This window comes from Lutjanus erythropterus, chromosome 20, assembly GCF_056507025.1.
Source record: "Lutjanus erythropterus isolate fLutEry1 chromosome 20, fLutEry1.hap2, whole genome shotgun sequence".
Lineage (NCBI taxonomy): Eukaryota > Metazoa > Chordata > Actinopteri > Lutjaniformes > Lutjanidae > Lutjanus > Lutjanus erythropterus.
Window position 1 is genome coordinate 28,323,580 of NC_139336.1, and position 17,240 is coordinate 28,340,819.

At 39.3% G+C, this 17,240-nt stretch overlaps 1 protein-coding gene across 1 annotated transcript; it reads left to right on the plus strand.

The window, feature by feature from the left end:
- The first annotated feature begins 1,710 nt into the window (after nt 1-1,710).
- On the plus strand, nt 1,711-17,032 carry alpk2 (alpha-kinase 2). Its single transcript, XM_084745882.1, has 11 exons — nt 1,711-1,792; nt 5,960-7,880; nt 10,656-12,165; nt 12,259-12,406; nt 13,000-13,127; nt 13,208-13,252; nt 13,360-13,658; nt 14,676-14,764; nt 15,033-15,250; nt 15,814-15,862; nt 15,949-17,032. Exons 2-11 carry the CDS (start codon nt 6,129-6,131, stop codon nt 16,154-16,156), a joined length of 4,446 nt encoding a protein of 1,481 aa, XP_084602008.1. The 5' UTR covers nt 1,711-1,792; nt 5,960-6,128; the 3' UTR covers nt 16,157-17,032.
- The last annotated feature ends 208 nt before the right edge of the window (nt 17,033-17,240 follow it).

Genomic DNA, 17,240 nt, shown 5'->3' on the forward strand with positions numbered 1-17,240 from the left:
ACACTGGGAGCTTGAGGGGAAAAAAAGAAAGAAAGAAATTAAACTTCCCCAGTTGATTACTTACATTGAGACATTTTTATTATTATTACAAGTTTTCTGAAATTATATGTTTAAATATGCAAATTATACTGTGATAGTGTGTAATCAGTTTTCTGATTACAATCTAGTTTTCTAGATATTTAAATATGTAATTTGGGCTTTATTTAATGCCAACTTTTGCTGAATTTAGGAGAAATATACAGACGCAAATAGATAAAGTGTTTTCTTTCCACTGCTATGAAAGAAATTATGCTATGGAAGTTAAATAGACTAATTCTTAAGTGTTGTATACAAACAGAGGCCAGCATGACGGCAGAATCATTATCAGTTTCCGGCAGAATTATTAGCCAAGAAAGCTCTGACCTCATTTGATTGTTTTGACCACTGACAGAAGTCACAACAGTGCATTGTTTATTCGCCAGAGTGGTTAGGAGTGTTGATGTCGCCAGAATGTGACCCTCGATGACACGAGTGCGCTGTAAACACATGGTGGAACAACTTCACAATAAGACCAGTCATTTCCAAAGGCTGGGTCGTGACCCACAAGTGAGTCTCTATTTGGCTTGCTGTACTCATTATTGTATATGCAATCTCTACATATTTCTCCTTTAATAATTTATTCAGTGTTTACAACCTAATTAATAACCTATTATAAACCATTTCTAGGTCATTTACCCACATGTGTGTATCAGAAGCTGATTTTACTGTGTAATACACAGTTTTATGGAAACTAAAAATTATGAACTCCTACGGGTGTTTTTGCATATTTGCACTTATTGAAATTATAATCTTCAAATTTCTAAAACTAAGTAACCTTTAGAAAATTAATACTGTTTGATTAATTAGATTACTTCTTTACTTCTTTGGGGGGAAAAAAACAACTTTTATTAAAACAAACTGCTTCATGTTCAGTTGTCTGCTTTCACTTCCTTCTTTTCTAGAGCTTTAAATGACATAAAATAAAATAATTAAAATGACAGGCAACGCTCTGATGGGTTGTAGACACTGACAGGAATGAAATACTTAATTATTTTTCTTTTTCAGCCTTTTAGACTGCTGTAATTCCCTTTTTACTGCATTACCTGAAACGTATGTGAATGTAACTTCACATCACATTAGTCAGACTCTGCTCTGGCTTTCTGGCTTTTAGAAATGATTTTAAAGTTATTTTATATGTTCCACCCAGATTGCTAAAGTCGTCCAATGCTTTTCTTTTCCTTGTTGTGAGTCATAAAAGCATAGGTGAGATTACCTGATGTTTTTATGCCTCTGGATATTAGAATAGAAGGCTCTCTTTGCAAAAGAGAAAAGGTACTTTTATCCATAGTATTTATTTTATTCTATAGCTTTTATTCATTGATTTTTAACATTTTATTCTTGCATTTTTTAAATTCACTGTTGTATTTAGTTTTTTCTGTCATTTTAGTCTTTGGGCTGCATGTCTGTGTAAAAAAAAAGTTCAGTTGAGATGTCTAATTGTGGCTAAATTATTTCTCTCACTTTACATTTCTATAACAAGCTCGATGTCGGTCTGAAAAGTAGGCCATCACTGAAACAGCCTGTAAATATAGATATCGAGTGTTAAATGTTCAAGATCGGCACATGTCCGCAATATCAGGTAACTGACTTTGTAACTTGCGGGGGGACAACAGTTAAAAATAGACTCACACCCCGAGACCCCCGGCTCTGCCTGAGCTCATACTGAAGTCCTACATCATCGGTCTATAACCTCAACCACACGGCTATGAGGAGGGTACGTACTCTGCATGGCTCAAAAATCCCCTTCACGGGCTACGATGACTGTTTTAATGCATCAAGTAATAATAACGGTGTGATCATGTGTGAGTCAGCTGCGAGGAAACTTGTTGGACGTTTGTTTGTGGTTTTCTTTGGGAATGGTTAATGCTGTCAGTTACACTGCTTCTTCTGTTACAACACTGATGATAGGCTGACACACAAACACACAAACACACTCTGCTGTGCTGCACGACACGCATGACACACTTTGTAAAGCATGAGAATTCATTCCTCAAAGTCATTTTACGAGTATAATTAATTCTGGAGAATATTTGTTTAGTTTTTGTCTTGAAGCTCATTTCCGCCAGTAAAAGAAAAAAAAAATAGCTCCATGGTAATGCATGATTATGAGCTAAAAACTCATAAAAGGTGAAATTATGAGACAAAAAGTCACAATTGTGAGACTTAAAAAAGTCTAAATTATGAGATGAAAAGATAAATCGTCAAAATTATGACCCAAAATGTCACAATTATGAGATAAAAAGTTAGAATTATGATAGAAAAAATCTTAATTACAGTGTAATTTATGAGATCAAGTTGAAATTATGATATAAAAAGATTAAAAAAATTTAATTATGAGGTAAAAGTTAAGGTTAAAAGTTAAAATTATGAGTTAAAAAGACAAAATTATGAGATAAAAGTCATAATTATGGAGTAAAATCTTAATTTGGGGCTAATAAAAAGTCAAATTTATTATTTAAAAAGTCTTAGTTATGAGATGAAAAAGTTTAAATTATGATTTTAAAAAAGTCTGAAATTAAAAGTAAACACAACATAAAAACTCTTTATGACATAAAAATAATAACAGAATGGGATAAATAAAAGCTTAATTATGAGGTAAAAAGTACATTTTTATGTCACAATCTTAAAATCATGACTTTTTATAACATTATCATTTCTCACCATTTTAATGAACTTCTGTTCACGTTTAGCTGTCAGCTGAGAAAATCATATTTTGTGTTGTTATTTTCAAAACTGTGTTCACTGAGCTCAGGTCTGTCAAGTCATTCACGTACAGGATCTTTATAGTCACAGCCGCCTGCTGAAGGGGGGCTGAGTGACCAAGATGTGGATCTATTTTGGCACAGACGGTCAAGATGACATCGAATTACACTTTCTTGCTCTCAGTCACGCAGGCGCTGACAGCTTTATTGTTTTTTAATGTCAGTACAGATCGAGCCCGATCTAATGCGCTAATCAAACATACCAACAAGACTGACTTCTGTTCAATTTAAAACATCAAGGCGCCTCCAAAAGAAGGTTACAGCTCTGATACAGGGACTGCACGTGATAATCAAATCTAAATATAGAGTCAGCGCACTAAATGTGACTGTGGTGAACCAAACCGATTGGTTTAATCAAGGCAACAAGACAGTAACTTTTATACATTTGGAACAAAAACATTACAGCATTATTTAAGTGACTTTTAAGTCTAAGATTAGGTACTCTGGTCAGGGTTTTAATTTATTTTGCAGCCTGAAATTTGCGTCATATTTCTTTGTATTTGAGGTGTTTGTCAATAGACGCACTAAAGTTAGTATCTGTACCCATGATAGTAAACATTTCAGGCTCGAGGCCTCGGCTAGGTGTCCTTCACCGCTGCAGGAATGTGACAAATGCAGGTCATGGGTGAAGATGTGCTGGTATTTTTCCAGTGTCTGTGCCACCGGTTCCCCCTCTGCAATCTTGTATATCAGGGTGCATGTTTTGAAGCGTCCCCTTTCAACACTGCATATCAGGCCTCCGCACGGATATGTCAGGTAGTGGGCGACACAGGCGATTTAAAGACAGGTGCTTTTTAGACACAACTATTCTTCTTTTTTTTTAGTTTTAAGGTGCCAAAATAATTGCACCTATAATCTAAAAGAATTAGATTAGTACCCACCGGGTGTATCACCTGCAGATTAAGATGCTGATGCCTCATTTTCAATTTCTTTCACCAAATTATTTTGGTAAATTTGGAGTTTAGAATATCATTCATGTTGAGGGCATTAGCAACATTGATACTACATGAATCACCACAGACTGTTTTATAAATATCAAGTTTTGAGCTGGCTTTCATTAATGTAATTGTTCAGAAAAACATAAATTTTAAGCACCTGAAATGCAAAATGTTCTATTTGCATTACAGATTTCTTTACAGAATCTTTATGTCTGAATGTTTATATAGATAAACCAAGCTTAGTTTAGTTCAGTCATTTGAACTTACAGCTCAAATACACATGTAAATTAATCAAATCAAATTAAATCAAAGCTTACTTAAGGCCAACAAAAGAGAAGTGGAACATCCATAATTTTGCAGCAAATAAACTGAACCTAACAATCTAGAAAACATGAAATTGTACCTTCTTTATCATATCATACGCTCACTTTTATTTCTGATTTTTATCTGGTAAATAGCTAATAAAGACCAAACAGGATTGTGACAAAAAATCACTCACAGTTTTCAATGAATTGCACACTGCACAATGCACTAGTTTCAAACATGTGGGTCTTGACCCCCACTAGAGGTCACCAAAGCATCACATGGGGGTCGCAAGGCCTTCTTGACTTTAAGGGGTGTAAGAATACTTTTAAAATATATATAGACACTAGGTCTATATATCAGCATTTCACTCAATTTCTGTAGAGGAAACAGCTTTTTTGAAAGTTTAGATTATTTAAGACTTTAAAAAAATCTCACAGAAGTCTGTGTTTCTTCATCCTGCATAAAAAAACACAGTTAAAACAATCAACAAGCTCAAAGAACAATGGTGTGAGAAGAAAATTTGTAAAAAAAAAAAAAAAAAAAAAAAAAACCCTATTGATTGTTAAAAATAAGAGGAAAAATATAAAACAGACAGAATTGTATAAAATGTTTCTTCAAATATCAGGAAAACTCACCTTTGATCAATATTTATAGTAAATAATCTGCATTAAATTAATCCAAATCGATTGTTTTACACAATCCTTCATGCAGTTATCGTGTTTACTATTTGGGTTAATTGTACAGTTTATCAGTTGTTCTGTACTATTATTGTTATTCTTTGAATATATTATGTAATATCTCTAAAATATGTCAGTCAGGGATTGTTAGTTTACTCAATGATAAAAGGGGTCACTTAAGGAAAAAGGTTTATTGCATGATCCCACATGTTAGTGTATATTATAATCTATTTCTTCCACAGACAATGTATATTTTATCATATTTTATTTTCTCTCACTTGTGCGAGACAATAGAAATTGAAGATTGTACGTGTGGTGGCCTGCTCTTTGAACTTATTTTAAACTGTGCCACGTTGACAGGTCAAAGACTGCACTACACATTTTCTGACATGTTTGTCATCTGATCTTAATCTGATTAATCACAATATCCAAAAATATTTGCTCTGAGTGTAAATTTACCATTAACACAAAAAATGTCTCTAACAGTACTCGTAGTGTAGCAGCTGGCAACAACGCAACCACCACACACCGGATGTCTTTATCAGCTGCAAAGTAACAACAGCAGGAAGGTTTCCTGTTGATAAGGTGTGTCAAGTGTCCTTTAAAAGCCTCTAAAATAGATGCAAGATGCCATTTAAAGGGGGGTTCTCCTGCAACTGAGATAAACAGCTTAAAAGGAGATAGTGGGCCTTACTTCAAATACTTCAGTGCGTGAGCCTGAGATTATTTCACTTTTATCGTTTTGCAATTTAACTGGGAAATAAAGAGAAGTAAAAAGAGAAAGAGTGAATGAAATTACATTTCTTGGAGGAATAGCAGATCATACTACGCAGGAAGCCACATGTAAATTCTGTCAAAAACTAAAATATCAATTGCAATATAATATAAAGTCAACGATGCATTAAAGTAATCTTCGTTAGACCTGATAATATTCTTGCATAATCCCACACATAGCCTACTGTGTGGAGGTGTGGGGAAACACTTAAAAACACTAATCCAATAGTCATCCTTCAAAAAGGAGCCATAAGAATTGTAAACAAAACCAAGGCAAGAAGTCAATGAGGGGAATTTGTATGTCCAAGAAGCAATTAGTGAGCTTTTGCTGTTAAGTTCACTTGTTTTTGTTTTTTTGTAACTATTCAGATTTTTGTTTTCTTTGACATGTTCCAAATAAAAATCTAATCTTAAAACTCTGCAGGTGGATACGCTTGGACCCACAAGAGGAAATGACACCAAAGAGGCCAAGAGCAAACAATGACTTCACAGAACTTTATGCTGTTCATCCCGAAACTTGGCCCAAAGTTTATGTTTGACAGCTGGAGTCTCGCTGCTGACAACCTCCTCGAGCAGCACAAGTAGAAGTCCCGATGGATCTGTCACTCCTTTGCACGGATGACCAAACACGGTCACCACCAGCAGCTCTACTTACACACAGTCAAACGGGGGATTTAGACTCTCTTTCTGCTCTGAAGAGTCAGACAGAAAACACGCTGTCTGCGCACGGGACAGAAGCAGAGACTGTGTCAGACCCTGCTGACGAATCAACCGAGACTTCATCAAACATTTCTCAGGAGAAAAGCACTGACTTGGACTGTTTGAATCCTTTGTTGCTTTGCTCAGAGTCTGAATTCAGGGTTTGTAGCTATTTTGGCTCATCAGAACCGGTATTACCTCTTTTACCTCAGCTCTCTCATGACCTTAAACCCCCTCTATCTGAATCTTGTTCAGAGTTTAACATTAAAGAACAAGCCCTCTCCTTTTCTCTCATACAAGACAATAGCACACCTCAACCTTTCAAGGCCATGCCATCTACTTGTGAGGGTTTGACAGAGCTGGATGGAGGCTTAAGCTCCGATCACAGTCAAGCCACTTCTCTATTAAGGTCGTTATCACATCAGTCAGATAGTTTTGAGAGTGATACGGCTACAGCACCTGTGTCAGAACTTTATATCTTTGAAAGTGAGACTCATGACTTCATCCTGAGCCCTAATGTTGATCCAGAGGAGATTACATGTCCTGAATACCAGCCATTATCGCAAACAGGGAGAGAAAAGACAGACCCTGACTGCGATACAAACGTCCCGAGGTGTGATTCAGAAAATGCGGTGACACAATGCCATCACGGCTGTAGCTATGAGTCAGACGTGAGCCAGCGTACGAGGCCAACACCACCTGCTGTGGATGCCGGTGAGGCAGGCTTGGTGTCGGTAAATGATGCAGGGCGAGTGAAGGCTGAGGTCACTGATGTAGCCCCGCAACCACGGCGGAGCGACAGCCCCATCGAGCTGTGGCTGGACGCGTGCCAGTATCTGGCAGGTGAGGATCTAGAAGATAAGAGGATTTTGGACAAGATTGAAGGAGGACTAATGGCCACCGGTGACATGTCTTGTCCCGCAAGAGAAACACAAGTGTCAGGTTACAGCCCTGATGGTTGTGAAGGGATTGGCTGGGCCGGGGATGACAGTAGAGGTTGGGGGGCACCGGTTGAGAGGTGGTCGTCAGTGGACAGCTGGGCCACCGCACTCTCAGACTGGACTGGGATCATCACAGCACCACCGGAGGACTTCACAGCTGCCTTCACAGAAATAGGGGCTGAGATAGATGCTCTGACGCAGGCAATAGCAGAGGAAAGCGCTTGTATAGGCTCAGAGACGTCTAGAGAAGGAGAGGGTCAAGAGCCACAATCACAGCCACTCATGGGTGTCCAGGATCATCCTCTGAAGGCGCAAAGCATCCCAGAGAGATCCGTCCTCTCTGGGCAGAGCTGTCTCTCTCTGTGCCTGAACTCTGCAGGATCTGAGCTCCGAGACAGAGTCGGCTCCCGGAGCGTTGAATCCCTGTGTCATTCTTCCACACAAAGAGAAAAGGAGCCAGAAGAGATCCAGAGCAGCCAGGCTGAGGGACTGTCTATGGGATCATCCGGGGCTACGGTGGCCTCTCCTGGAGGGTACGGTGGATCTTCTTCTGCTGATCGGCACCTTTCTCACTTTGGTGGATATGTCGAATCCTTTGAGACGGACAGTTTCCTCAGCAATGATGAAGAGCCAATCATACTGAATATAGTGGAGGATAGTGATTTGGAGGTACAGAATGCACCAGCAGAGCTAATAACTAAAGAGGTAAGATTTATATTAATCATTGTTTCTTTTAATGTGACTTTGAGATTTAAAAAGAAGTTGAGACAACTGAAAATTTCAAGGCAATTCACTGCAATAAATTTGAGTTTTGTGCCCAACTCAAACTCTTAAAACTTTCTGAAAACTTAAAAGTTTGAGTTCGACTCAAAACTCCTAAATTTATTGCAGCAAGTTGTCTTGAACCTTTGAGTTATTTCAACTTTTTCATTTATATAATGTACTTTTTTTAGAAGACTTGAAAAAATTAAAGTGCCAAGGGGTCAGATTTTTACATTTCCTTTATCTGACCGGCAAAGTTTAAATTAGTTTTCCCGACTGGAAAAGAAACACACTGTAAAAAAGTAGAGGGAAAAACAATACACTTTTGTAATCCTAGAATAAAAACAGTTTTTAATTAACACAATGTTGCATTTAAGATATTTTTCATTCAGTTTGACTCCCCTAAATTTCCTCTGCTTAAACAGAGTTTAATTTTTTAATAAAATAAGTGTGTCTGTGCGTAAGAGCAGATACAACCAATGATGGGGCCTAATAATAAAATAAGGATCCTCTTAGACTTATTCAGACTTAGGTTATTTCAATAAGATCACAATGATATATGTTTTTTCATATTTATAAATGATCATAGGGCTGGATTGAGGTCGTTTAAGCCCACGGGCCACCAGTTTATTAGGCCTGCCTGTATTATCCTGCAAGATTTATAAAAGTGTTGGACAGGTGGAAAGTTTGCACTCTGCTTTATGTGAACAGCAGTGTGAAATGTGAATGGTTATTTCACAACTACACTGGGAACGGTATGTTTTGCTCCTGTGTGTGTTGGTCCCACTCATATTGGCACATAAACACACGCACACTCCTGCCCACACACCCTTAAACACACACACACCACCACTCCAGAGCTGTGGAAAGATTCACCCTTCACGATAGAGAGAATAACAACAATCACCTTCACATCAGTCGTGCTGGCCAACAGATAAATCAGTCATGTGCTTTGGAAACATCGCCAGAACTTTAAGAGACATTCCCGCTCCTGCCCTTGTCAGTATTGTCATACCTACAGTACTGATCGCCAGCCAGGGGGCACAAGCTGTAGAGTCGCGCAAACCACGTATGTCACCACACATCAGACCCACGAGCATTGTCGCCTCGCTTTGGATCGGAGCCAGTCGTTTTGCACCCAAGGACTGTCACACGCAGGCTTGATTCTGTATTATTGGATAAGTCCTTTGGCTCCCATCTCAGAGACTGACAGCTGTGTGTGCTGAAGGAAGCAGGAGGAAAACTTCAGATGGACAGAAATGGCATCTAATAATAGCTGAGAGTTCAATAATAATAGCATGCATCCGTGGTGTGTCAGGGTGGAGGGGTGAGAGGAGAGCACAGCTGAGGACTGAAACATGACCCCTCCCTTGCTCTCTCCCTCTCTCTCTCCGTTCATATGCACCCTTACCCTTTAACACACCCATTCCCACTGCATCTCCTTTAAAAACCCAGGACCAGGATGCCGACAGGTCTGCTTTTGATTGGCTTGGGTGGCGCAAAACATAGCTCGAGCTGCTGTCTTTAACAGCGACAGTGTAGGTTTCAGTTGCATGCAGGACATATGGACTGCGGGATTGGATATAGGAGCATGGTGTTTTATAGGCGTCTGCTCTGTGACTCTATAGAAAGGTATGTGTTGAAATAAAAAGAAATAGAAATAACAGAAATAATAAAACAACCTGAAATGGCAGGTTTCTTTTTATATCCGTAGAATTGTTTTTAACTGTTGTGATATTGATATTTTAATATCAGTATTATTACATATATATGATCATATTACAGTGAAGTCTTACAGTCTTATATGTGAGCATAAGAGGATCAACATTTTTGTGAAGAAATATCTCAGAAAAATGCAGATTTTTCCTCTACCTGTAGTGTCATTTATCCATCTGGATGGTTTTGGTTGCTTTAGAGATTTCTGCCGTCTCTTCAATATAATGGAACTTGATGGCACTCGTGTTGTGGTGCTCAAAGCGCCAAAAATTACATTTGAAACTCAACAGCAGTGTCTCTGTCCATGTATCATGATCCGGTTACTAAAGATAATCCACAGACCTTGTTGTGACCAATTTCACAAAGTAACTATTTTCTTTCTACTGGCCGTCAACTGTATCACCGCACAGGAGGAAGCGTGCATCTACTCATGGATGGGAGGCTTGAGTTTGTGACAGCATGGGATGTAAACATTAATGGTGTCTTCCTCTCATCCATGATGCAGCATTATTTTACTATTTTCGCTGTGTCCCGCCCCACTGTGTTGTGATCAGTTGGGAGAAATTTAAGAAGAAGTGTGGTGGATGAACAGTTCAAACACACCTGGGGGTCTGAGGTTCATGACCAGTGTGAAGCTAAATGTCACTGTCAACCTGTCGTAGTCTGTTGTTTTTCATTTTCAGTCACAGTTTGGTTAAGTTTAGGCAAGGAAAGTACTTTGTTAGGTTTAAACACAAGAAGTACTTGGGTAAGTTTAGGAAAAGATCATAGTTAGGTTAAAATAGACCCTTTCAAAATGTTCGAAAGGCTCTCTGGCAATCTGTAGGATGCATCGTTGAGACAATGAGTACCAGCCAATCACAAAACAGTTATGTAACCAGTCACAGTACAGTAGTGTGGGACTAGCTGGAACGGTCTTGGGAAAACAAAACAAAACAGCAAAAATTCCGGCTTTAAAATTACCTCACATTTTTATTAATATTTGTCCATTTTGTCCATCAGCCCTTTGCAGACAGACTGTGTGAAGTGACAGATGAACACAGGATCTCCCAGCCGGGCTCAGCTGCCGAGCAGGAAACTAAAAGGAGCTTTTGGCCAGTCGAGGCTGATCGTGAAGGAACCAAATGTTCCACAGAGCTTCAGCTCTTCACCACACACACTTCCACAGACTCGCACGTGTCAGGTGTGGACACACAACCTGGACTGCATATAAATGTTCACAGACACGTGTCGTCTGACGCCTCACCGGACTTTGACGGAGCATGTCAGTTGGAGACACAGTGGGGAAGTCCCAAGTTTATTATGCCCTTAGCTCCCCTGGGTCTCGGCTCCTCCCTTGTCTGTCAGTCAAGTTGCAGTTTGGAAGGAGATCAAACTTGGGCCGAAAAGGCTGTCAATGACAACAGAGAACCCAGTTGTGGTCACGTACAACCTTGCATTCTCTGGCCAACCTCAGATGGGACTAAAGACAAACCATCTTTGGATGGTGATGAAGAGTTGATTCATAAAAAGGAAAACACAACAGACTCTTCTGAGAAACCTTCAGGAGAGGGACAACTGGACTTGGACGCTACTGAGTATTCGTTCACTGTGAGAAAACCCACAATTGAGGATATTAATGACCTCAGTAGAGTACTCTCAAACTTGGCTGTTGTCCCTGCAGATAATTTCATTGTCTCAGAGGAGAACCGTGTTGCAGTCGTCACTTTAGATTTAAATGACCCGTTTGTCCCAAGGGCTGCAAAACCCATCGCCACAGCTGTAATCTCTGAGTTGAATCAGAAACCAGCAGAAAAGATGCCTCACAAAGCCCATAAATCCAAAAAGGAAAAGTCAGCGGGTCATCATCATGGTGCACAAGCTTCCAAGAAGCAGGAGAATTTATCTCACCATGTTCCAGCACAGCAGGTCTGCAAACAGCAAGAAACTCATCCCCTCGCTGGAGAAAATCACACTGGTGAGAACACACAAGCTGCGCTTGAGGACAAGGAAGCTAAATTGGTGATTGAGACTGGTGTGGCAGCTGAGAAGGCTTCAAGCAAGCCACATGGCAAGAAGAAAAAGAAACATGCTCAAAGTGCAACAGGAGCAAAAAGTGCAGGGGAGCCACTGGCTGAAGTGGAGAATGGAGCCAAACCAATGACAGCAAAAGGAAGGATTGATCTGTTCGAGGCCAAGCTGGGTACTAATGCTCAAAAGGACAGTGATAAATCACATGGCGCTGAGAAAAAATCCCAGCAGCTGGAGAATAAAGCTTCCCTCCCTCCACATCGTACAGATCATAAAGACTACCAGCCAAAAGACTTCACCAGTCCCCTGAAAGATGACATTATTAAAAAACGACGCCTGTCAGAGGATAAGTTTGGGAAGATTGTCAGTGCTTTGGAGTCTAAATTACCAAAGCCAGATGTTTCTAACCAGGTAAAAGGAGAGGAGCCCAAGGTAGACGCTGGGGCAACTCGGAAGAAGGCATACAGTGACGTGGTCAAACAGAAAATTCCAGTCAAGGAAGGTAAAGAGCAGTTTTCCAGCTGTTTCTCCCACATGATGGTTTATAAACGCATGTTTCTCACCTTATAATAAAAACATATGATCATGTCTGCAGAACCCAAGGTGGTGAAGCCTATCCAGGCAGAGGCAGTGAGTGGAGACCCTCAGAGTTTGTGCCTGTGGTGTCAGTTTGCAGCTGTCTTCTCCCACTACACCGTCACCTGGAGCAGAGACGGCACTGTCCTGGAAGAGATCAAGAGAAGGTACATAATTTAATTTTACATGATACAATCAATGTATTTTCTCCACATTTACCCTCATTTTTACTCAACAGTTTCACATAACTCAGTTTTACACCCCAAAGCACCAATAGTACATGTAAGCTACCACCAGATTATCTTTTGCAACTAGTATGCTCCTCTAAGTGATGCTATAACAGTGGTTTCTTGTGTCTGATGTGCACGATTAAACATCCCCACCGTCAAAAGTTGGCACCAGAAATACTAATCGGTTAAACTGTTTAGCAACAGTTTATTCATGCACAATGAAGCCACCCACCTCTAGTTGGGGCTGTGGCCCTGTCAGAAGGCAGTCCCTCTCACCCAGTGCATATACCCCGATGACAGCTGGAACATCCCTAGTCTGACATACCCCTTATAGATGAACTCAAGTCCTTCATCAACACCGCTGGTCAAACTTCATTCAACTTGGTGTAAAATTGGATGTTAACACAGCACAATTGAACTGTTAACGTTTAAGCAGGTTAAGTCAGCTTTGAAAGGCAGAAGTTGGACAGTGATTTATCCATTTGTGGCCTTGTGTGGTGCATTTTGTGACACCGTACCTCTCTCTGAAGTGCAGGGGACGAGAGCAGGGTGTCACTGACTATCTCCAACGCTTCTCACAAAGACTTGGGCAAGTACCAGTGTCGGCTCACCAGTTTACATGGATCAGTCACCCTGGATTATCTGCTCACATATGAAGGTATACAACATGACTAATTATAACACCTGTCTAACATACTGCATTGCTTCATTTTGACCTTTTTTCTGACTGTTTTACAGTGCTCAGTGAGATCGTCATCCCTCCAACTCCAAAGACCATCCAATGTGAGTTGCGATCTTAGAACAAGGCTTACTATTCAAGTCCCAGTTTTTTTGTTTTGGATTGTTACAGATAACAGATGACAAATCGTGTCTGTCTTTCTTTTTTCTAGCTGCCCCAGTAGAGGTGGGAAGTGAAGAGGAGGATATCCACTGTTCCAGGCTGATGTTCAAAGAGGATTTTCTATCTGATCAATACTTTGGAGAGAACCAACCTGCCAGCATCATCACTGAAAAGGTCCACTTTGGGGAGGGGATGCATCGGCGGGCTTTCCGGACCAAGCTGCGTGCGGGTCAGATACCCCTGTTACTGCCTGGACACCCCTGTGTGCTCAAAGTACATAATTCTATCAGTTACGGGACCAAGAACAATGAGGAGCTCATTCAGAAGAACTTTAACTTGGCTGTAGAGGTAAGAACGTAACAGGACTGCATAAAAGCCCCACAAGTACCACATTAAATACCACAGCTTACTTCTTCTGCTAACTCTGAGGACATTTTTTCCTGGCAAATATGTTTTGCAAGAGGTTTTGGGACAAAGTGTGACAATTTCTAAGAAATCCTACAAAAAACACTCAGTGTCACAAAATGGAGATGTTCCAATTAACATTTTTTCCTTCCTGATACCAATTATGATACCTGAACTTGCAGTATTGGCCACTTTTTGAACAGCTGTGTACTATTAGCCCTGATATGATCTGATATGATCATATCATTGTATCACCTGGCTCAGGTTTAAAACACTGGTGTATGGGAAGTAGCAAAGTACCATTTTGGGGCTAATAAATTACCTTGTTTACTCGCGATACCCAATCCAGCACAGCAGGATGCATCAGAAGCATTTCCAATAGTAGTATCAGAAAGTGAAACCCCCAAATCTGAATGCATTATACAGGGAAGCATGCAATGCAAACAGATATCTCTTCCATCCAAATCTGCTCATTATTATTCAGAAAAAGTCAGCTCCACGATTACCTCACAACAAACAAAACACAATCTTTTGATTTCTAAAACATTTTTTTTTCCAGTTTCTGATTTTTAAACATCCCCAATTAAAAAAGGGGTAGTGGACTTAAATCCAGCATTAAATCATTTAGATGCTTTGTAGGTACAACAGTTGTATTGCCGATGAATATTAGGTTAGAAAATAAAACATGCCTGATTTAACATGACTTTCGGCAAAAATCACATCCACTTTTGGTCTCCTGTTTGAGAACAGATACAGAATCATAATTTTGTTGGCTGAGCAGATACAGATACAAATAGCATGTCCATGCAATGGTTTTGGAAACAAGCTTATGACAAAATATTATTTTGTGTGCAATGTAACATTTTTAAAGCAACTTTTTAAAGAGATTTTTACAGAGACCATTTTTTTTGTCTCAAATTCCTCATGCAATGTCACTGTAACTGTATTCTTGTTCTGTAGGAGTGCCAGGTCCAGAACACGGCAAGAGAGTACATCAAGGCGTACACCACTGCAGCCCAGTCTATTGAAGCCTTTGGAGAGATCCCAGAGTGAGTGAGCTTGTCAAAAGTCAATCAAAAGTTTGATTTTGGTATTTTTCAACATGGACCCTAAATTCCCCCTTTTTGTTTAAACAGAAACAGAAACAGCTATTGCCAAAACCACCAGACTCCATTTACAGAACCATCATTTTAGCATTGAAAAATATCACAAATGAAGCTTTAGTGCACACTGTAAATCTCTTGGCAGCACCACATTCTTTTAGAATAATGTAAAATACTCATAGCTCAAGCCATTTTTGTTTCATGCTTCCACTAGGATCATTCCCATCTACCTGGTCCACCGTCCATCCAGTGACATCCCGTACGCCACTCTGGAAGAGGAGCTCATCGGTGACTTTGTCAAGTATTCAGTCAAGGACGGCAAAGAGATCAACCTGATGAGACGTGACTCGGAGGCAGGACAGAAATGTTGCGCTTTCCAGCACTGGGTCTACCAAAAAACTGAAGGCAACCTGCTGGTCACTGACATGCAAGGTCGGCAAAGCACAGATGCTATCTGGCTAAAACATTAACAAGATATTACTGATTGCTAGCTAGCTAAAAAGTTAATTGTTTGTTAGCTTGATAAAAATGTGACAAAATGTAACATTGTTTACTAGTTACCTAAAAAGATAACAAAACTTCAGTGTTTGCTAGTTAGCTATAAAGTTGACAAAATATTACATTGTTTGCTAGCTGGCTAAAAAGTTAACACATCAGCATTTATTAGTTAGCTTAAAAAGTTAACAAAAATTTAAGTTGTTTGCTAGCTAGCTAAAAAGTTAGCCTAGTTACTCAAGATACTCATGAATGGGTGAAAACACAACTGAGGTTTAAATATTTTGTTTAAAAAAAAATGGTACAACATAATTTAAAGTTAAACCATTATTTAATCTAATTTAAAAATTAATACTTGTTGGTGCAACCCATCATAGAATTTTAATCTACTAATGATGAGGAAGCATGGAAATTAAGATATTTTTAAATTTGTGTAAGTAAGTTAGAGAATTTTTTTTTTTTTAGCTGCATTTAAAGTGAACATTTTTTGTGGTTTTCAGGAGTGGGAATGAGGCTCACTGATGTGGGAATAGCCACCTGTAAGAAAGGGTGAGTATTTACTTTTAGAAGACTGATAACAAATGCAAATTGTCAATATATACAAAATTACATATTAATAATTAATTTCTTTTTAGATATAAAGGCTTCAAAGGAAACTGTGCCACTTCCTTCATTGACCAGTTCAAAGCCTTGCACCAATGCAACAGGTACTGTGAGTTCCTGGGTCTCAAATCCCTGCAGCCCAAAGCTAAAAAGCCTGCATCTGCCCCGAAACCCAAACCCCAACCCTCTGCAGCACCCAAGAAGAAAACATTTGGGCCAACAGTGAAGGGCAAGTCATAATAGGAGGAGAATCTTGGACTACAGCTTTCATTGTTATTGAATTTTGGGTGGTTTTTGGTGATTTGCTTCACTCACTTTGCCGTGCAGAGTTTGGCCTTTCAAAGAAGAATCAGGAAGTTTCAGGCTGCAGCAGGACAGACCGTGGAGGGGACAGACGTGTTTGACTCCGATGGGAGAGACTGTTACATAACCAGTGACTGCTGTTTTTCCTTCATCTCATGTTGAACATTTGAGAGATATTTTATTTCATTTGAAAGTGTTGAAGTGGGGTTGTGTGAGGTGCTTATCGATATTGGGAGCATGTTGTCCGCCACCTGTCGGCAATACACTGACTATCAATAAATACCTCATACAACCCACTTCAAATACTCCAAACTGGGGGGGGGGGGGGTAAACGTTATTTCGTTTAAAAAAACTGTGACAAATTCAAAAAACACTTGAAGATGATGATGAGAATGATGCGTTTGTGGACAGTGTTGAACTGTGATGTCTTAGAGATTGATTTATTGATCAGATGCAATGATTTTTCTTAACACATCAATGCAGAGTTTTTCTTTTTCTTTTTTTTTTACTTCTGTGATGTTTTCAAACCTATAGTTCATTAAATTAATGAACTTATTAATTAATTGATTAGAGGAAATGTCTTTCAAGCATATTGTATGATATAATTACACACAGTAGAGGACATATATTTTTGAGGTTCAGTTAAACAGTATGAGTGGGTAATTGTGTGTTTGCTTTGCAGGGCGACATATACTCAATTTAATGTTACATTATAATGTTTGTTCATTTAGTAAAGCTGTTGATTCAGGATGTGCTCATATTTATATTCTGAAAACAACACGTTTTGTACACATAAAGCTCACATTAAGAGTGCCTCTTTGAATGTATTCACTGAAAAATGTGAAGATTTATTGATTTGTCATTTTATTATCCGAGGCAATGCTGCTTGTTAGATTGATTTTAAATGTCTGGCATCATTTCAAGGACCTATACTGTACCGGTCTACTTGGTGAAAGACGTAGAACTAAATCCAATAATTGCTCCACAGTGAGACTGGGTTGCAGCAATGAAGATTAATTTA